At 43.1% G+C, this 22,436-nt stretch overlaps 1 protein-coding gene across 1 annotated transcript in view; it reads right to left on the bottom strand.

Annotated features, from left to right (window-relative positions):
* Positions 1–22,233, bottom strand: part of ISY1 (ISY1 spliceosome associated protein) — a 199,733-nt gene extending 177,500 nt beyond the window's left edge. Inside the window, exons 1-3 of the mRNA XM_086938980.1 lie at positions 22,121–22,233; positions 17,507–17,529; positions 13,022–13,073 (exon numbers count right to left, since the gene is read on the bottom strand). Of these exons, the coding sequence (XP_086795106.1) occupies positions 13,022–13,073; positions 17,507–17,529; positions 22,121–22,123 (78 nt within the window). The 5' untranslated portion in view covers positions 22,124–22,233. The remainder of the gene's footprint in view (positions 1–13,021; positions 13,074–17,506; positions 17,530–22,120) is intronic.
* Positions 22,234–22,436: the final 203 nt, after the last annotated feature.

The following is a 22,436-nucleotide window of genomic DNA, read 5'->3' as shown; positions in this document are numbered from 1 at the left end:
TTACACGTGCTTCTTGCAAACAAACACCCCCTTCCTTGTGTGTCATTCATTCATCTACACGTTTCTGCCTTTCCTATTCAGACGTGTACTTTATTTTCATTTTAAGCATAACACCCTGTCTTTCAATTGCTGAAACAATAACACCAAAACATCTCTCTGTTCCATTCAGCACGCAAGGCAACATGCACAAACAGTCCCCCAAAATCAGCTTTCTGGTCGTGGCTCTTGCTTATTTTATCTTAATCAGGCCCGTCCACACGCACGACAGTAACACACAGCCCTCACACTCTATCTCTTTTCCATTCATCCACGGAAACATGCACCCGTTCACAACATTTACACGTGCATCTTGCAAGCATACCCACCCTGCCTTAGCTTATCCCCCCCTGTCTTAACTTCACTTTTATTCATTCATCTGCACCTTTCGGCCTTTTACTCGCGCAAATACGCACTAAAAGAACAAACAGGCTAGACTCTTTCACTTTCATGCACGACAACTTTTTTTTTTCTTCTTTCTTTTCCCCTCTGTAAGGTGGGGAGGGGGCCAGAGTCAAACGTCTGGGGCCTAACCACCCCAGGAGACTGAATTGCTTTCATCAGAGTCGTAAAGATTGTAATCTGTTGTCGGCCATCCGCGGGGAAATGCAAATGTTAACTAAAGAGACCGAAAGGCGCCTTTTTTTTCCGCCAAACCATAAAGCAAGGGAAGCAACTTTAGAAACAAGCGGCACGTTCTTTTACACTGTCGATGACATGCACGTACAATGGTCTTATTGTTGTTCATTAGTTTAGTTTTTATACTTACGTTTCATAGTGCAAAGTTTCACGTTCACAACATTTACACGTGCATCTTGCAAGCATACCCACCCTTCCTTACCTTATTCCACCCTGTCTTAACTTCAGTCTCATTCACAACACACATTCGTCACATAAATGCACACCCTCGAAAAACAACACTGCTGCTCACTCAGTTTGCACAGGCAGATCACACCACTTCGCCACATCTTGAAAAATATTTTGCGTGAAAAATAACAGAAAATATTACACGGCATTTTAGACACATTTGTCCCATGACTCCATAGGCCATCCTTCCTACTACGCTATTCCATCCTTTCGTTTTACATAGAACTCACAACACTTTAAATAAGTGAGGCATTTGACGACAAACAAATTATTTATAACATGCATCTTCAATACTATATACCAACTACAGCTGTACGTGCTCTTAAATAGCACACCCTTCGTCACTACCTTTTATCCACACAGTATATTGAGCCAATTCTGCTGCTCCCTCCTAATGCACGCACAGATCACAACACTGCGACACATATATAAAAGTCTGTGTCATCGGAATTGACAATGTTTGACAAACAATACACAACTTGGCCACACATCACACTAAATGTACACTACTTATCAACACACATTAGTGACATGCATCTACACAATCGTGATCCTATTCAGCTACTCACTCATTAGGCACAGGGAGCTCATACCACTTTGCCACATCTCTTGAAGGATTTGACCTGCAAATACGAAACGAAAGTGCCTATGCTTTGTACATATAATAAGGCCATGCCTGCACACACTAGCTTTCAGACTCCGCAGCTCACTCCTTTTGCAAACACACAGGGCACACTAATTCTAAACATATCACTAACGCATTTCCATCAAAAGAAAACTGTAAGCAAGTGCGTTACTCAGTGCAAGCACCTCTCAGTCACTGATCACAGCACTTACTCACACTGCACACAGGCCTCACTCAAAGTGCACACAGCCCTCACTAAGACTTTACACAGACTTCAGAAAACACACTGCATACAGTACGCTATCAGTGCGTACTGCACACACTTACTGCACACAGACAGAACTTACAGTGCACCCAGCACTCACTCAAAAGAACGACACACGTCTTCAATACTATATACTAACTACAGCTGTATGTGTTCTTAAATAGCACACCCTTCGTCACTACCTTTTATCTACACAGTATATTGATCCAATTCTGCAGCTACCTCCTAATGCACGCACAGATCACAACACGCCGACACATATATAAAAGTCTGTAGCATCGACATTTACACGTGCATCTTGTAAACAAAATCCCCCTGCTACTGTCTCTTCCGAACCACACCTCTACTTCCAGCACATTTCTGACACATCTTTGTCTTTATTTTCACAGTAAATAATGTTGGACGCGCATTTCTTTTGAATATATATCTTCTGCTGACATGGCCTGTCACCTACAACGCCCTGCACGTTCCTTCTGAGTAAACACCAAGCACAACTCACCATGCCTCTCCCCTCTCCCTTGCACACACTCTTTCAGAGACACGCTTTACGTTCGTGCAGCAGGTGCAGTGACACCGGACTCAGCAATCCATACTATCAAATTATTTTACACTATTTCAATGGCTGGGACACATACACGAAAAAAACATCTCTGTTCGTGTCTCTTTGTTATCCTATCCCAATCACGGCCGCCAACATGCACAAACAGACAACAGACTTTCTCTTTTCCATTCACGCACAGAAACACGTACACGTTGACCACATTTACACGTGCTTCTTGCAAACAAACACCCCCTTCCTTCTGTCTCATTCATTCATCTACACCTTTCTGCCTTTCCTATTCAGACGTGCACTTTTTTTTCATTTGAAGCATAACACCCTGTCTTTCAATTGCTGAAACAATAACATCAAAACATCTCTCTGTTGCATTCAGCACGCAAGGCAACATGCACAAACAGTCCACCAAAATCAGCTTTCTGGTCGTGGCTCTTGCTTATTCTATCCCAATCAGGCCCGTCCACACGCACGACAGTAACACACAGCCATCACACTATCTCTTTTCCATTCATCCACGGAAACATGCACACGTTCACAACATTTACACGTGCATCTTGCAAGCATACCCACCCTGCCTTAGCTTATCCCTCCCTGTCTTAACTTCAGTCTTATTCATTCATCTGCACCTTTCGGCCTTTTACTCGCGCAAATACGCACTAAAAGAACAAACAGTCTAGACTCTTTCACTTTCATGCACGACAACTTTTTTTTCTTCTTTCTTTTCCCCTCTGTAAGGTGGGGAGGGGGCCAGAGTCAAACGTCTGGGGCCTAACCACCCCAGGAGACTGAATTGCTTTCATCAGAGTCGTAAAGATTGTAATCTGTTGTCGGCCATCCGCGGGGAAATGCAAATGTTAAGTAAAGAGACCGAAAGGCGCCTTTTTTTTCCGCCAAACCATAAAGCAAGGCAAGCAACTTTAGAAACAATGTGTCAAGCGGCACGTTCTTTTACACATTCGATGACATGCACGTACAATGGTCTTATTGTTGTTTTTTTTATACTTACGTTTCATAGTGCAAAGTTACACACAAAACATGCATAGCAACATCCCTAAGGGCCTGCTTAGGCCATTCACCCACAACAAATCGACCATCATGAGACGACATTTTACGTGTGCGGACAAAGTTAAACATTCAGTATGAGCCTACAAAAATGTTGTAGGATTACAAAAAAAAGTGTCTCCACTAAAAATTGCACACACTCTCACAGACACGCTTTCCTTTCGTGCAGCATGTGCATTGGAACTGGCCTCATAAATCCAGAAAATCCAATAATTTCCCTGTCTTTCAATTGCTGGAACACATACACGAAAAAAAAAAACCTCTCGGTTCGTCTCTCTTTGTTATCCTATCCCAATCACGCACGCAAACATGCACAACAACTAGCTCACAGACTTTCTCTCTTTTCCATTGACGCACGGAAATACGTACACGTTGACCACATTTAAACGTGCATCTTGCAAGCAAACCCCCCTGCCTTCTGTCTCATTCATTCATCTACACCTTTCTCCATTTCCTATTCAGGCGTGCAGTTATTTTGGTCCTTTTAAGCATAACACCCTGACTTTCAATTGCTGAAACAATTACACCAAATCATCTCTCACTTCCATTCAGCACGCAAGGCAACATGCACAAACAGTCCACCAAAATCAACTTTCTGGTCGTGCCTCTTGCTTCTTCTATCCCAATCAGGCCCGTCCACACGCACCACAGTAACTAACACACAGCCCTCAGACTCTATGTCTTTCCCATTCAGCCACTCACCACGCAACGCCACTCACACATGCAACGCAACTCACCCACGCAACCCCACTCAGACACGCAACGCCACTCACCCACGCAACGCCACTCACCCACGCAACCCCACTCACCCACGCAACGCCACTCACGCATGCAACGCCACTCATCCATGCAACGCCACTCACGCATGCAACTCCACTCACACACCCCCTCACCCTCAAACAACTTACACTCACACACCCACGATCAACTCACACCCATCACAACACTCTCACACTCACTATACATCACACACTCTCAGCCACAAACCACCTCACTCACCCTCACCCTCACACACCCTCACCCTCACCCACAGTCACACACTCAACATTCAAACTCCCACACCCTCACTCACCTTCACACCCTCACAACACTCACCCTCACTCACGCTCAAACTCTCACCTTCACTCACCCACACCTATCATCACACACTCTCACATCCCATTACCCTCACCCCCTCATCTTCACACACCCTCATCCCATCACCCACACTCATACTCACACCGTCACCCTCACTCACCCTCACACACCATCACACACCCTCACACCCCCTGAACATCACATCCAATCACCCTCACACCTTCAAAGTCCACCCTCACAACCCTCACTCATGCTCACACCGTCACCCTCACTCACACTCACACACCATCACACACCCTCACACCCCCTGAACTTCACATCCAATAACCATCACACTCACACCGTCCAAGGCCACCCTCCTAATCCACCCTACAACACCACCCTACAACTCCACCCTCCAAAATGACTGCGCATCTATGTTAATGCAAGCAAAGCTTTTGCAGTGCGGCTTGATGTGTACCTTACCAAAACAAGTAATGAAAAACAATTACATGTATCATATAAAACAATTACTGATGTCTGTGATTTTGGATTCAGCGCTAACAAAAGCATCAAGAAACATTACATAGGTCTCTTAGCTTCAGAAACAACGCTTCACAACATTAATACATTTGAAGTGGACAATTTTCAAGGCAAAAACATAAACACTTAGAGCCATCATCACAACAACTCTCACTCACACCCACTCACACCCTCACACACAGCCTCACACACCATCACTCATCCTCAAACTCCCTCACAACCTCAAACAACATCACTCAACAACACACCCTCACCCTCAACAACATCACCCTCACACACCCTCACTCACCCTCCCCCACTCACCCTCACTCTACATCCCCCCCTCACCCTCACACCTCCTCACACACCCTCACCCTCAACAACCTCACCCTCACACCTCCTCACACACCCTCACCCACAGTCACACACTCAACCTTAAAACTTGCACACCCTCACTCACCTTCACACACTCACACCCTCAGAACACTCGCCCTAACTCACCCACACCTACCATCACACACACTCACACCCCATTACCCTCACCCCCTCATCTTCAGACACCCTCACCCCCTCACCTTCACACACCCTCACCCCCCTCACCCTCACAACTCTCACACCCTCACTCATACTCACACAGTCACCCTCAATCGCCCTTACACACCATCACACACCCTCACACCCCCTGACCCTCACATCCACTCACCCTCAAACTCACACCGTCCAAGTCCACCCTCCAACTCCACCCTACAACACCACCCTTCAACACCACCCTACAACTACACCCTACAACTACTAATCCACCCTCCAACTACTAATGCACCCTCCAACTACTAATCCACCCTCCAACTCCAAAAGTAAATAGCATTAGGCAAAATTTAATTCAATAACAAAACATCAGATTACACACTTGTAGGTATTCAAAAATTAAAACTTAATGCATCGCAAGGACAGTGCACAAATTAATACATAAAAACGCAGTAAAGGATTGTTCAATATAACATTTTTTCAAGAAACAAAAAAAATACGAAGAAAAAAGGGAAACATCTGAATACACAGCGAGTAATACACCTATTTAAAAGGGGACAAACACCTCTAAAGGACAAGAATTCACAACATAAAGCAGTCACTAAAGTAAGGGGAAGTAAATAAACAATTAAACAATGGTGGAAATAATCCACAAAAACAATAAAGTCCGTCATCACAAGAACACTAGACATCACATCCTACTTGCAATTCACTAATAAGTACAAGAAAGAATTTCACTCAAACTAAACAACAACAACAATACTATTTTTAAAGGTGGCTTCATACTTATAGTTTGCCACAATTAATGCACATCTGTTGTCGGAAATTTATAAGGAGGTAAACATTGTCTCGAATAAGCAAACACAGACAAAATCAATGCGCATCTATGTTAATGCAAGCCAAGCTTTTGCAGTGCAAATTGATGTGTACCGTACAAAAAAATGATTACTTTTGACATGCATTATATAACAAAGGTTACTGATGTGTTTGTTTTTTGATTCTGCCTTAACAACAGCATCAATCAACATTACATAGGGCAGGATTAGCTTTCTGAAAAAACGCTTCACAACATTAATACATTTGAAGTGTACAATATTCACAAGGAAAAAATGATCACTTATAGGCATCATCACTATGAATCACACCCTCAGCCGAACACACCCTCACTCATCCTCACCCTACATCACACTCTCACACTCTCACAACCTCACACCCTCAATCACACTCATACCCTCACACACCATCACTCACCAACACACGCTCAGCCTCACTCACAACATCAAATGCCCAGACACTCACATCCACTCACACTCACACCGTCCAAGTCCACCCTCCAACTACACCGTAAAACACATAAATAGCGTTAGGCAATATTTACCCTCACACCCTCATCCTCACACACACAATATTATGCTTCACTATCATTCATAATGTCAAAGACGTAATCTATTGTGTCTTTTATCACCTAAGCTTACTTTGGGGACTCTTGCAAATTCTTGTTCGCCCACACAAGGGCACCCTGCTCCTGCGGTGAACACTCCTAGACTGGATTAACACATTACTATCACACACAACTTGTTCATCATCAAACAACAAAGCTACAGGTAGCACCCTTTACACCACATGCTCAGACTGTGGATCGTTGCTTCGTCCACAAGGCACTACACAGGAGTCCCCCAGGTCACGGATTCAGAACATTCTGAAAATGTCCGCCTACCCACAAATAGGAAACATCAAAAATAAAGGTTTCTGCCAACTTATCAACCTAACAATAATGCTATGCTGAAAGAAGATGCCTTCACTCTGAAGGGTACATTGTCTAGAACTATCTTCACCTCCAATTAACACCTACAGACAACTTCCGGCGTTTAAAAAATTCACATCATTATTAAACTAGCATGCTCTTTTTATTCGAGTACTATACAGCAAGTTTTTTTACACACTATTATTAACGTTTCACATCAACTACTTTAAAAAAAATAATGTACGATATCCTTTTGAGACCTAGACAATCAACTACAAAACTAAGGCCAAACAACAAAACGAAAATGCAAAAAAATAAAATAAAAAATAAATAAAATGCACAAGATCTGTTACGCACCAAGTAAATAAAAACGACACTAGCTAACAACCACATAACTAACTCATAATACGTACATTATTAACACCTTTAGGTAACAATCACAAAACTACAAATTTAAAAGCGAAACAATCAACACAGATAAATGAAGGAATAATGAAAATAACGTCAACATACATTTGCAAATTAAAACACAAAGAAACATCCACATTTGCAGTTGCCTTACATTATTCGCATATTTCGTTAATAAAAATTAAAAACATAAATAACATTCGCAAAAGTATACATTTACACATCTTCAATTAAACACTGTGCCTCCGAAACATTTACAAACATTGTCATTGAAAAAATAAACAATTTAAATCATTAAAACTTATCACATCCAGTTATTACATAAATACAAAGTACATACTTCTTCTAAGTTAAAATACAGATCATGTACGTAAAAATACAAATAGAAACAATTAAAACATTAAAATTGACAGAAACAGACATTATATATCAACTTTAGAAACAGTTAATTAACTATATTATAAGTAAATAACAAAAAAGTCATATAGTCGCGAACAAAAGATTTACATTTTTATAAAAAATATAATATTCGTTACTTTATACATACTATCAATACTACATTCGAATACATAAATAAAACAATTAGAAATAAAGTCTTACCTGTCTAACGACGCAACAACAGCACAGGAACAAGAACACGCCTTCTGCGACCCGCGAATCTCGATCTTCTGGGGAATTCCACCGTTGACGCACGCCAATCGAAACGCAACGTCAAAAACGTAGCGCTCCGATTGGCTGAAATAAAACGTCAATCAAAAATTGGACACTTCCAAAAGGAAAGCAAAAAAAAACTAGAACGATGACCTACTAAACGGAGGTTGCGTGAAGGGGACGCATTGCGTCCGCCATTTTTGATTTCAAAAACATACATAAGCATCAACAAAGGCAGTCAACATATTACTACACACAAAAAAATACAAAAATATTACATACACATTCCATTTATTACATAATGCTAAAAAATAGTTACACAACATCACATCTACAAATATACACATCACACTATAAACATAGCAACACTAAAATACACTCAGACAGCACCAACAAAGAATCAATAAATAACACCACCACACAACTAAACAACTACGCAACGCTCACACATGCAACGCCACTCACACATGCAACGCCACTCACACATGCAACGCCACTCACACATGCAACGCCACTCAACCACGCAACGCCACTCAACCACGCAACGCCACTCAACTACGCACACGCAACGCCACTCAACTACGCAATGCCAGTCAACTACGCAACGCCACTCAACTACGCAACTTCACTACTCAACGCCACGCAAATACACGCAACTACGCAACGCCACTCAACTACGCAACGCCACTCAACTACGCAACGCCACTCAACTACGCAACGCCACTCAACTACGCAACGCCACTCAACTACGCAACGCCACTCAACTACGCAATGCCACTCATCTACGCAACGCCACTCAACTACGCAACGCCACTCTACGCAACGCCACTCAACTACGCAACGCCACTCTACGCAACGCCACTCACACATGCAACGCCACTCACACATGCAACGCCACTCACACATGCAACACCACTCACACATGCAACGCCACTGTCAACTACGCAACGCAACTACGCAACGCAACTACACAACGCAACTACTCAACGCAACTACGCAACGCCACTCAACTACGCAACGGCACTCAAATACGCAACGCCACTCAACTACGCAACGCTGCCCACTCAACTGCGCAACGCCACTCATCTACAAAACGCCACTCATCTACAAAACGCCACTCATCTACAAAACGCCACTCATCTACAAAACGCCACTCAACTACGCAACGCCACTCAACTACGCAACGCCACTCAACTACGCAACGCCACTCAACTACGCAATGCCACTCAACTACGCAACGCCACTCAACTACGCAACGCCACTCAACTACGCAACGCCACTCATCTACACAACGCCACTCAACTACGCAACGCCACTCAACTACGCAACGCCACTCAACTACGCAACGCCACTCTACGCAACGCCACTCAACTACGCAACGCCACTCAACTACGCAATGCCACTCAACTACGCAACGACACTCACACATGCAACGCCACTCACACATGCAACGCCACTCACACATGCAACGCCACTCAACCACGCAACGCCACTCAACTACGCAACGCCACTCAACTACGCACACATGCAACGCCACTCACACATGCTACGCCACTCACACATGCAACGCCACTCACACAGCCAACGCCACTCACACAGCCAACGCCACTCACACAGCCAACGCCACTCACACAGCCAACGCCACTCACACAGGCAACGCCACTCACACAGGCAACGCCACTCACACAGGCAACGCCTCTCACACAGGCAACACCTCTCACACAGGCAACGCCACTCACACACGCAACGCCACTCACACACGCAACGCCACTCACACACGCAACGCCACTCACACACACAACGCCACTCACACACACAACGCCACTCACACACGAAAACCACTCACGTTGCCAATAGATCTCGCAGTACGACAGTTGGAGCCATTACAATTGCAAATAACAATGCCTTTCACTGTTGTTATCATTTTTAATACATAAAGGGCTTTGTCATTTACACAACCAATAGCTCCAACTTTCCTACTGCGAGACCTATTGGCAACGCCAGTGCTTGTTACCTTTGACATTAGGTCAGTGCTCAGACTATGTAACTACCTGGGATCTACAGGATGGACTATGTTAGAGTCATCTAGTGACCAGCAATGTGTGGTAGATCTTTCGATCTTTGCATGCCTGCCTGGCTAGTACTGAGTGGTTAGATGAGAGGATTGGTATAGCCTGTCTCCAAGCTCTGAATTTACCAGCATGGTTCCACAGGTCCTTTCATATATTATATGCCTCTCCTGATGATGAGGGGCCCAATAGTGGAATGGTCCAAGACATTGGGTGGTGAAAGATTAGATCACATTGCGATTGGAGGACTGCGACAAGGGCGGACGGACCGTAAACAGGGCACAAAACTGTATTGCTGAATGTCCTGAAAACCCTTTTCTCTGCAGCAACAGGATGAATGGACAGACCCAGGATATATGCTCATTTCCGAGGACAGCGATAAAGGGCACTGTTTCTATAACTGTTTCTATAACTGGGGAGAACTATCCTCTAGCCCCGCCCTAACTGATGACGTTGAAAGACCCGGGCCGTCAAATCCAGAAAGTCAGCAGAAAGTGGGGTATGAGTACACCAGAGGAGACGGAGTAGGCAAGAACGCGGGAAGCAGACAGACAGAGTCAGAGTTCGGAGGAATAAGGGAGTGTGGCGACGCCCCAGAGCCAGGAGGTCAACGTCCCCACGAGTCGCCCAGCCACACTCTAGGAGGAAGAGCGTTGCTAGCACAGGTACGCGAGCGCTTCACGGGGTGGGCAGGCCGAAGGGGAAGGCCCACGAGCTAGAGAACCGGTTCCTATCCTCCCGGTAACCCCGCCCCGAGCACATCCATCACTTAGATAGAAGTGTGTGCACCGAGTGTTCCTTCACTGACCCTCCCTCAGCACTGATTGAGCGTTGGAACGCTATACTGAAACGAAGTCCTTTTTTTGTTTTTTCCCTACACACATCCCCTACCCTGACCCTCGACCTGACGGCACTGCACTGGAGTGCAAGAGAGGACAGAACCCGCCGCGGGACTTGAATCCTGCAGAAAGGACTTCGGAGCCCCCTCTACCCTACTATAGACCCATTCCTTACAAAAAGCGTGTAATACGCCCAATAAAGCACTTGTTAACGCCAAGCAAAGTCTCTGTGCTTCCTAACAACATTTCACAAGGACCAACAGAAAGACTAGAGTTACTATTATCCTTCTGTTGGTTAGAGGTAGGAGGTAGAGCAGTCAGCTTACTCTACCTGTCATATGTAGGAGGGGACAACATAGTCAGAAATCAGTTCTTCAGGTGCTGAGTGGCTGGGGTTACTTCTAATATCAAAAACAGAGGCACACCTTATGATACAAATAGCATAGTTATACCCTACCAGTATGACAAGATCAATGCATGGCTAAGTTGGGCGGTGGTCGCCAGTTTGGGTGAGATGTCTGTGTCTATCTTTATGGTGCAGTATGCTGGTCAGCGCTGTTCCATAGCTCTAGGCTGTACCTATACTAATAGAAGTGGGTATGGTGCCTGCATTGATCTCCTTGGTGTGGTGTGGTGTGCTGGCCACGAATGTTCCATAGCTCTGGATAGTACTTACACCAACAGGATGGATTATTGTTCTGGGTTCTCTACCAGGGCCAATGGTTGATGTCATTATTTTAGAAAAAACGTGTTTTCACCTCTCATCAGAGCTTTATAGAATACTGAATGCTTCAAAACTTGGCTGGAATTAGTAACAAGGCTTGCACTGAGAAAGAGGAGCATCCTATGTATTTTTTTATTACAAGCCAATAGATCCATGGTGTTAGCCTAGAGTGCAGCGTTCAATTTGGTTTGTATTACTTAAATGTAAATGTGTAGGTACAGTTGTCCTTTTCTGAGGGAGGCACTGTGAACGATACAACTTGCCTTGAAGATCGATGTTCTAGCTAAAGGTAGACAGTGGAGTGCTTTCAATACAGTCATCATGAGTTCTCTGGGGTGAAGACAAAGGAGTAGTCTTGCCACAGCATTTTGGATTCGTTTTATTTTGCGCTTAATTAAGCAGGTGTCAATAAGGTACAGACTATTGGCATAGTTTAGCTTCGGGATCACAAGTGTAAGGATAGCGGGATGCTTTTATTGACATCCATGGTATGGGTAGAAGTGTTTCAATTTCTATTGTGTACAATATGCTACTCATCACCTTGTCTGTGATACATATAGAGATATGAAACTGGACAACCAAAACTAGGCATAAAGCAAGGCACGCAAAGTAAATGTATATTTTTGGCTATAAAGACTGTGCCACTCATACTAAGTATTAGGAATTTACTATGCAGTAATAAAACCTCATGAAATACATGTTCAGTTTCAATTGTGGAGTTTTACTTCCTCGGTCAAGATGGAGGATAATGCAGTAATGCTGCATGAGTCCTCAAGTTACAAGCTGCAAAACACTGAATGCTGCAGCTCTACCTTACTAAATGTGTGCAGGGAAAAAAACACCAGGTCTATGTTAAATTTGAGCTCGACTTCGAAACCTGACTGAGGCACAAACATCCCAAGTCAGATTTACCGGCCCATCTGTAATGAGGGACCATGTCTAACCACAAGTTCAGCAACAGCAAGGAAAGGTTTCCTTCAGGGATTTTGCTTAGTGTGCATTGGCCAATTTGATTTTTAAAGGCATTTCATAAAGAGGTATGAACAGTAGCAAAATGTTTTGTGTAGCTTACCTTAACTTTTCCATCCTCAAGCTGTGCCTGGCGAAATCTTGCCAAGGCCGTCCTGAAATAAAGAACAGAAAAGAAATGGCATTAGCGTCTATCAAAAACCTATAAAATCGGAAGTTCGGTTAACCAGCCGTTTGTACTACCCATCTTTAAGGTCTGTCTTTAGACAGATTGTGTGCTCTGCCAACAGAAGGCCACTGTTGGAGAACAGTATCCATTTCCTACTCCTGAGCCCACATGCTGCAGCTACCAGGGCACTCACTGTTTCTGGGCCACTCGTGTACCAATTCTAATGTGATGTTCATCTTAGAACGGCTGAGGTGACTCTTCAGAACTGTGGTTGTGGGGGAGCATTTTTCATCAAAGTAGATTTAGATCTGTGGTCTGCATGTCATGAGTTCGAATCTGACATAACCAACTTTTGGTCAGTAAACAGAGTACTACTAAAATGGAAACACGGACTTGTTAATCACATCACTTATAAATTGCTGAAGTGCTATTTGACAACATATTTCTGAATATTATCTTCAGTCAATCCTAAGTTTTGGCCAACACAACTTTTTGCATTTTCGAAAGTGTAGTTTGTTGTGCAGTGTCGCTGCTGTAGGGGGGTATCTTTTGGACTTTGTTCTGTCACACTAGCAGTTGGTGTCTGTTGACTTCAGATATTGATAAGGAGTGCAATAACCAACATATCTACGTTACTGGAACATATTAAAGGTTTTTTGAATAGTAGGCCTGGAGGTTATTGTTTTCCTTTTCTGTTGTGAGCATGGGCTCAAATATTCCAGCTGCTGAGGGCTTCTGACCTGACTAAAAGCCAAGAGTAGCTGAAGGTGTCACAAAAGACATTGATCGTCACATGGCAGCTATGGTGCCCAAATATGCAACACTGAAAATTGTTTATAACTTGACCCTATTCCAAAATCAGCAACATAATTTGCTGATGTCAACAAGATAAATTGTTTCTAGCTCAAACAGATCAAAGGTTACTAAACAAATTGCAGGACATGGTGCAGCCAATTACCAACACTGCAAATGTTAATTGGTCACATTTCATTTGTTTATAACAACATTTAGGTATTACCACAAATTCCCCCAGAAAGCACCAAATATGCAAATTCTGTCTGCAGGGCCCCAATGAAAACAAGACTGTATAGTTTTCCTGGTTGGATCCATTTAAGCAAAGTTCCATTAAGTAATATAAAAGTGCAATAATGTTCCAACGTGTTGAGGCTTCTAACTTTTTTAAAAAATTACAGTGAGATTCCATAATTGCTCATTTGAAACTAAGTGAACGTAATCAAGTCCCTAGCTAATAAGATAATGTATTGCACCAGACCTTTAAATCATCATGTGTCTTATTTATAAATCGTATATAAGGTGGGGAAGAGCGGCAATGCTTATTAAAATAATTATTCAAAATATGTAAGGGTGCTGTGCACTGTGTGTGATCCTAGGTACATTATTTATCGACCTAGTGAGTAAATATATGTATCTTGGGTAATCACTGATAAATTAACCTGGGATGTACATGAGGGCTAAGTTGGAAACTTGATGTTCGGACATAAATGCCTTTAAGAGCTTCTCTAGGAAATATGGGGTTTGGGCAACTGGGTCTACTATTACAGAGGCTGCTACTAAACTAGTCCCTTCACTGCTTTATGGCTCGTTTGCCATAAAGAAGCATGGCTCAATGGTTAGAGCGGCAGACCCTGATGCAGAGGTCTGGCCCAGGACCAGGGTTCAATTCCCGCCTCGGCGGCTCTTGGACTCAATCTCCCCGGACCTGATAATTCTCGCCTCCGTGCCTAGTCTAATCATGGGTCCCACTCTGTGACTCTGGGCAATTTATTTTATTTTTTATTTTATTTTTATTTTTTTTATTTAGAAAGTTTTATATAGCGCGGACAAGATCCTTGCGGATATCAGAGCGCTTTACAAGAGAAGTACCTGGGGGAGCATAGACAGACAGGTGGAACAATAGGTCACATAGTATGAGACAGCATTCGATGTCCAGTGCCCTCCTCCGCCGTGTAGCGGGGGACCTCTTCCAGCCCTCCGAAGTCGTCGAGCTGTCGGGACTAGGCTCCTGGAATTTCAGCTGCCCCTGTGATGTGCAATTAATAACAGTACTGGAAGGTTGAGTGAGAGAGTTCGGGCGGGGAGGTGTAGTGGAACAATAGGTCACATAGTATGAGACAGCATTCGATGTCCAGTGCCCTCCTCCGCCGTGTAGCGGGGGACCTCTTCCAGCCCTCCGAAGTCGTCGAGCTGTCGGGACTAGGCTCCTGGAATTTCAGCTGCCCTGAGCCAAGTGCTCAGCAGTTGTGATTATTCTAGAAAGTAAAATTCTTATCGAGTGTTCAGGTAAGGCAGAGAGTGACTAATCCAGGAAGTCCGCCCCTGAGAGAGACTAGTCAGACATGTCCGCCAAGTAGGTAGGATAGAGACATCAGTCCTTTGTTTGTTGCAGTTTCCCTTTTCCTTCATGCCTGTAGGGGAGGTGGAAATATTAGTCCTCTGTCTGTTGTTATTGCTTTCAGCATCGGGGGAGGAATTTCACTTTCCCTCAGAGCCCGCAATGCTCCAGCTATCTGGGAGGAATGCTGTGTGGGGGAGTTAACGTGAGGAGCCTCGTGGACAGAGGTACGGGGGGAGGGTGGGGGGGATTTACTGCTACATGTTTATGGCTCCAGCCATTTTGAACAAAGGAAGGTAGATTAGAAGTGAGCAGGCGGGAGGGAAACAAACAAGTACCTCAAGTCTCTGTGTGTCCCCTGAGTCCGTCCGTAGAGTCTTTCAGCAGCCCTGCATTAGTCCACAATGTGCCTCAGTCCCTTACGATCTGTTAAAATTTGTGAGATGCGTGTGGTTGAACTCCTTAGCTTCATCTCCAAACCCGTCACACCGTGAGACACAGCGTAGATTAGAAGTGAGCAGGCGGGAGGTAAATGGTGGGAAGACTTATTTATTTGCTCATTGTAGATCTCAGGCAGTTGGCATATGATGGCAAGACTCTGGAGCAGGGAGATAGAGAGATGAGATTCCTCGGCGCGTTGGGGTGCTCGGAGTCAGGGGTAGGCATCCTTGGATCAGGGCTACAGTGTCGAGATAAGGCGCCATGGGTCATCCTTCCGAGATCAGCCCCGGGGGGCGGCCATCATAAGGTCAGGCATCTGTGATTCCTGAGCGAGTATTGTGAATTGTGCACAATTCAAAGCCAGTGGTAAATGGCCAAGACTTGGGTTCTGAGAAATCCAGGGTCGTGCCCCCCAGATCCGGGCTGCATGCTAAAAAGGGGCGCTATAGATATTCTGGGCTGGGAGCGGCCATCTTGAAGACAGGCACTACGAAGCTCTGCAATAGCTTGCTTAATCTCCACAACGGCCCCAGCAGCGTTTGGATGCCTTGCTTCACCTTGGGGGTGCCCAGGAGTGGACATCTCACAGGAAAGCCAGGAAGGGTTCCACAGCGGTATGAATACAGGACTACGAGACCTCTGGGTAGAAGGCGCTATATAAATGCAAACACATTTACATTTACATTTGCTTTACACTAGAACCAATTTCATATTTGACAGATGCACACAGCAACAACTTAATCGTAGATGGTCAACACCACAGTGCAGATCGAGACTCAAAATAAGCCTTGCTTCTCTGATGGCTATAGACAACATGGCTTTTGTCAACTCATTCTGGAACTGTATAAATGTAGAGGGTAATACCCTAAAAAGCTCATATGGAATGAAGCTGTCTTTATAGCCTGCACTACATACTTGACATTAATCCAGTGCTTTAATAGAATCACTGCAGACTGCCATGTACCCTGTTTAGAAATTAACAATGTCTACCATAAATACCTAATAAAAAGCTAAATAAACGTTTTCCAGAAGTCTCTAGTGAGACCAATGCCATCTTCATGTTGGTCTAGGATCAGGTTCTGGCAATGGGTTAGTAGACCAAGATGAAGCACAACTACAGTTTTGAGGAGATGGGTAATATGCTCCAGGACACTCCAGAGTATTAGTGCGCGCTACAAATCATTTATAACATAACAATAGAACAATGACAAAAGGCATGAAGAAATTATTCTATCCATTTACATCCGGGGTAACTAAAAAAAGAGGAGCAGGATTCACTTCTCTTATTTCCCTTACGGGGGATGCCAGCCATGAATGAAACAGAAAGGTTAGGAATGCAGGGTTTCCTATAAGTCCCGGGTCAGATAACGATGAGGAGATGCAGTGGTCATAGATAAAAAGGTAGCTGGAAGTAGTAGGCATTTGTGATGAAGGGGGATCTCATATAGAATGTCAAGCATAGGCAGCTGTATTCCTAAGCAATTGCCCCAACCAAAAGAACCACAACTCCTTTTTCACAAAATAATTATGGGTAAAGATTTATAAAAGAAAATAACAGGCCACAGAGGGCCTTATCTGCAAACATTAGAGAATAAATTGTGGAATATATACGTGGTTTTACTCACATGGCCTTTTCTGCATTTCGTGCCTACAAAAGAAAGCAGGAAGGTTTAAGTTAGCATCTAACAACAACATTCTATATAAATCGCTCAAGCATATTATTTGGCTTATGAGTAAAAGTGTAAACATTATTACTACAAAGCAGTAAGAAACAAAAAAAAAATTACTGCTGTGTCTGAAACTTGACACAATACTCTATAAAACTGATATTTAAGTTCATCAGTGCATACCTGTGTCTCATGAAAAAAAATTCTTTTAGATCATATTATACAGAATTATCTCTTTTTGTCCTCACACAGTAGTCACAATGTCCATTTACGATCCTTGCATACGCAGGAAAGCGATGCTAGACTTAACCATTCTACAAGACGTCTATGCCATGTTCATTGGTTTCTTTGGGATTTGCAGATAGCAAAAACCTATCAACAGATGCAACAGTTTCATAGAGTGCAGAACGCAGCAGTGTAGTTACGTTAGGAATAACTATTTCCAAGCCTTAGTTCTTCAGCCCAGGGCTCCCTCATATGGTTTCTGGTGGAAAAACAAAACTAAATCCCACCATGTCAAGAACCCCTTATTGTTTATAAAATCAAGTATTAACACGTTCCAGACCCAGCATTGTCATGTAATGAAGGACGTTTTAAGGGTTTCCACTGAACAGAAAGCATGGTAAGGAGGCAGAGCATTCTCAGTGTTCAAAGCCAAATTCTTGAATACCATTCCATCTTCCGGCTGGGAAATAACTGTTAACCGAACCTTAGAAATGCATTACAAGTCTGGTTATTTGCCCAATGGGGCATTTGGTAAGGATGTTCAAGAGTTAATTCTGGTTAGCCCTAAGATGCAGTCTGAATGGCTCCAAAGCGATTACAAAAAAACTGAAAATATATAGTTTTTCATCCGTCCTTGGTGACTCTTCAGTTTGCAAAAACACACAAGTAGAGGAATAGTATTCAATCATCATAGGATTGTTACAGCAAAAAAGGAAGGCGGCAGTAGGACTATCAGAACAATCGCACCATATCTTATCTATCTTATCAGTAAAACAGAAAAATCGTGCAACTCTGATCCTACTGCCCATGAATCACTACATGGAAATACTTTTTTTTACAAAGATAAGGTAGGAGCGTTTATTATCTAAACATATATTCATCTTAAAGTTAAGAAAGAAGCTATTCCATGATCATTTAATAACTTTATTATGCAAAATTTCCAAACACAATAATGTCAGCAACATTAGCAATGCCTCCCTGGATCAGGGAGGCATTGCCTGCAGTTAAGGTAATATTTGTGTACATGTGTTAATGCTGTTTAAACTTGTATTTATGGTTCATTGATGTAAAGGCTTTATTAGGGTGAACACTCTAAGTTAATGTTATAAGATCAGATTGCACTACTGACAGTGGTTAGAGTATAAGAATTTGCGCACATGTTTTCAATATTTAGCAATATGAGCCTATGTATACTGCTCCCAGAATGCTCTCTGATTAGATGCAAATATTTGCAGAAGCATGTAAACAAGATTGATGATCGTTTGCTTTCAAAATAGAATGTTCACAAGAAAAATGCTAAAATATTTTGCTAAACTACTGAAAAAATGTAGGTACCATTTCTTTGCAGCATCAGCAAGTATGTTGATGTACGCTAGTATTTCCCAAAAATATTCATAATGGAAAATCAGTGTAACCAGTTTCAATAAGATTATGGGAAACAAAAATAAACAAGGAATGGTAAAACCAGTAGGTCTGAAATTGTTGGTCAGCCTTTTGGTTTTGTCAATGCGTCTCTTGTTTTAGCATGGTTTTTGTAAAACCTTATTGGTGTGGAAGCTGCCGGGCCCTCACAATTATAACAAACATTGGCAAAAGCAAAAATTGTTTTGGTCTCAAAAAGCACACATTGCACAGTAGTTGCTGGCACTGAACAAAACAACGTTGTGTCAATATGCTCCTTGTGAAAGAACAAAATGCTGTCACTCACAGAGAAGCTTGCCGATAGACCGAGAGAGAGACTCACAATTTTAATAAACACAAAACATCATGGTTTACACCAGAGCTAATAAGTGGGCCCAATTATTAAATAAAGTGCACCCATGTCCTTGGATAAATTGCAGATATACGACGTTCATGAATTCACAAGACTTTACAGAAGTAGGCCAAGAAACAGCACTCCTAAAAAATATTTGTGAACTTTATTTTATCATGAGCAAATATGCAGTTGTACATTTGCTCATATGAAAATCTGAGTGTGTGTAAGTTTACTTTCCCTCCAACCACTTTTTTCCACAACCGTGGAGGAAGTTTTAGGTCTGCCATTGTCAGGAATAATATCCAGCCTCTCTCAGTATGGAAAAATATTAAAGAATGGTTGATGAGAACAGTGAACACATGCAAGTTAGTAGGTTTGAACAGACTCGAAAGGGCATTCCAACCATGGAACTGGTGCTTACCATTACCTTCAGCCCCAGTATGTAGACCTGTGGCAACATAAGGGAATTGCTGATATACAAACCCTACTATGGAAGGAGCCCTGGCAAATCAGAGAGGCTATTTCAGAGTTCCTACATAAAGAGATTGCTGCCATAATTTTTTCGCCACATTACTTGGTACAAAAGGGACAAGTGGATTTTGTTACAGCACAAGAAGATTTATGAAGCAACCTACCCCATGGACAAGTAGGTATTTTATTAAATTCCACACCCCTGCAAGGACAAAATAAGCATGGAAAAATAATGTTCCTGAACTCAAACTATATATCCTGGGAATCAGAAGATAGGAATTCCCCAGCCAGCTCTGCGGCGGTGCCATAGTTACCCATCAATGAATAATTAGGAGGAAAAGTCACTGAAAGCCAATGCTTAATTTTACTTCATGACTAAGGGTGATGGGCACTGGGAGTTAGTTTTAGGGACCTGGTCTAACTTTTCATCATCAGATTTTGACACCGAGAAAGTGATGAAGGCAGAAAAAGGAGAAAGTAGGAAGAGAAAAACAAGAAGAAAAGCAGGTATGAAAAACAAACTGCAAGAGTGTGAGAGAGGGACTGGCAGTCCTGAAAACAGAAAGATTTTACTCATGGATCCCATAAATTGGAGGTCAGTGAGAGGCAGCAAAAAGGGGTGGAGTTACAAAGAGCAGAGTGTGACAATTATTTATTTGGAAAAAAAGCTGGCCCAAAGAAACTGATAACAAGGACAACTGTAAAAGTGAATCCTTTCTGACTTACTTAATTGGTCACAAACAAGTCGCACTTTAAAATATCTAATGGGGTTAAGGGACCTGCAGCTTAGATCTGTAAGTTAGGATTACTCAGTTGGTTAATGAGTCATAATGGAGCTGTATGAAGACTGCTAAGGGATACATTTAGAACCGTAGTTCTTTTTCCACAAATTTTCATTATTTTAAGGTTGCTAAAAAGGGTTTCTTTGGTTAATAATTAACATATTAGTAAGTGATACATAAATAGTCATTAGTGAATTTACACATATAGATAGGTACACCTGACATTCCTATACAGAATAAATATCTCGCATACCAAGCTTAGAATTTTTTAACTGTAGCCTAATCAGTTTATCTCGTAAGCATTTGGGAAGCGAAAAGCGAATGTCTTTGGTGACATTGGCACCAGGGTGTAGCTGCAGCTAGAGCCCGGCAGTGTCAAGACTCAAACAAAATAATTGTCAATGACCCTTTAAGTGTGGCATTTGAGTTGGGCATGACTAGAACCGAACATAATAGACTTCCCTCACGTCTTGTAGGTTGCTGCTCTGAACACAAAGCAAGCAAAGAGCAGGCACTGCCAGACATGCCTAGGAGTCAACAAATTGCACAGGAACGAGGTCAGCACGTCACACTATGGCAGGCACAAAACTAGCGCAACGAACGCTGCCAGATACGCTATCCAGCTAGATTCCATCATTTCAAGCAACAAAGGGGAAATGTAGGATGGTGGGGGAAAAAGCATGTTGTGGAATAACAGCTAGGCAATTTTGCTCAATGGCAACACCAACAGTCATTGGGCTGCAACTTGCAACCTCCTGGGGAGAGAGGGGGAGTTGGTCGCCTGCACTTACACCTATTATTATTTTTTTACAAATTAAGCACTGTTGACAGCCCCTACGATCGTTGTTGCTTGGTAAGAAGAGGATGTTGACAGTCTAAGCGTTATTGTTCTCTGTACTCAGAAGCAGATGTACACGTGTATTCCAGTATCACTATCTTAAATCTGCGTGTCTGACAAAAGAGGTTTTACGAACACTGCTCGATGGCTCCCAGACCTGGTGAGGAAATCTCGAATTCACGGATACATTCCAGTGACACTAAAATGTCTCATCTATCTCTGTGTCATTTGTAATCAGGTGGCAAGGAGATGGCACAGGTGACACCACTGAGTCAATGCTCAGAAAACAGCTAATAGCTGAGGCATGCGTCAGCTGTAGATTGTGAAGGGTAAGGTGGAACACAAATAACAACTCCAAGATTACTGCTCCTTGGGGTGGTAGTCAGTGATAGGTGACAGCCCAGGATCGCACTTAACACTATCTCTCAGAAGGCGATAACAATCCCACAGCTTTGATGGGGTGTGGCACTGCAAGGGTCCCCCCTCCCAAACAAACTCACCATGCTGGCAGCTCCACAGGCGTTGCGGTAAGTAGCTCCTAAAAACCGGCGATACAAGCACTAGACAGCTGCACGCTTGGGAAGATGATAGGAAGTAGGAGGAGCATAGAAAAGTAACACGACTATGGAAATAAAAAGAGGACGAAGTAACGTTCCCGAAAGCACTGAGATAAATAGAAACAGAAGAAGGTGTAACGGGGACGTCCCTCTATGCTATGTATAAATATCGTGGACATCTTTGAGATCTGCAGCTGTTTAGACACTGTCAAACCGGTTTTGAGAAAGGGAGGATTTGCACTGTATAAGCGGACCCCCG

Source organism: Lissotriton vulgaris, chromosome 9 (assembly GCF_964263255.1).
Source record: "Lissotriton vulgaris chromosome 9, aLisVul1.2, whole genome shotgun sequence".
Classification (NCBI taxonomy): domain Eukaryota; kingdom Metazoa; phylum Chordata; class Amphibia; order Caudata; family Salamandridae; genus Lissotriton; species Lissotriton vulgaris.
The sequence above is the reverse complement of the archived record's forward strand: the minus strand, read 5'-3'. Positions and strand labels throughout refer to the sequence as shown.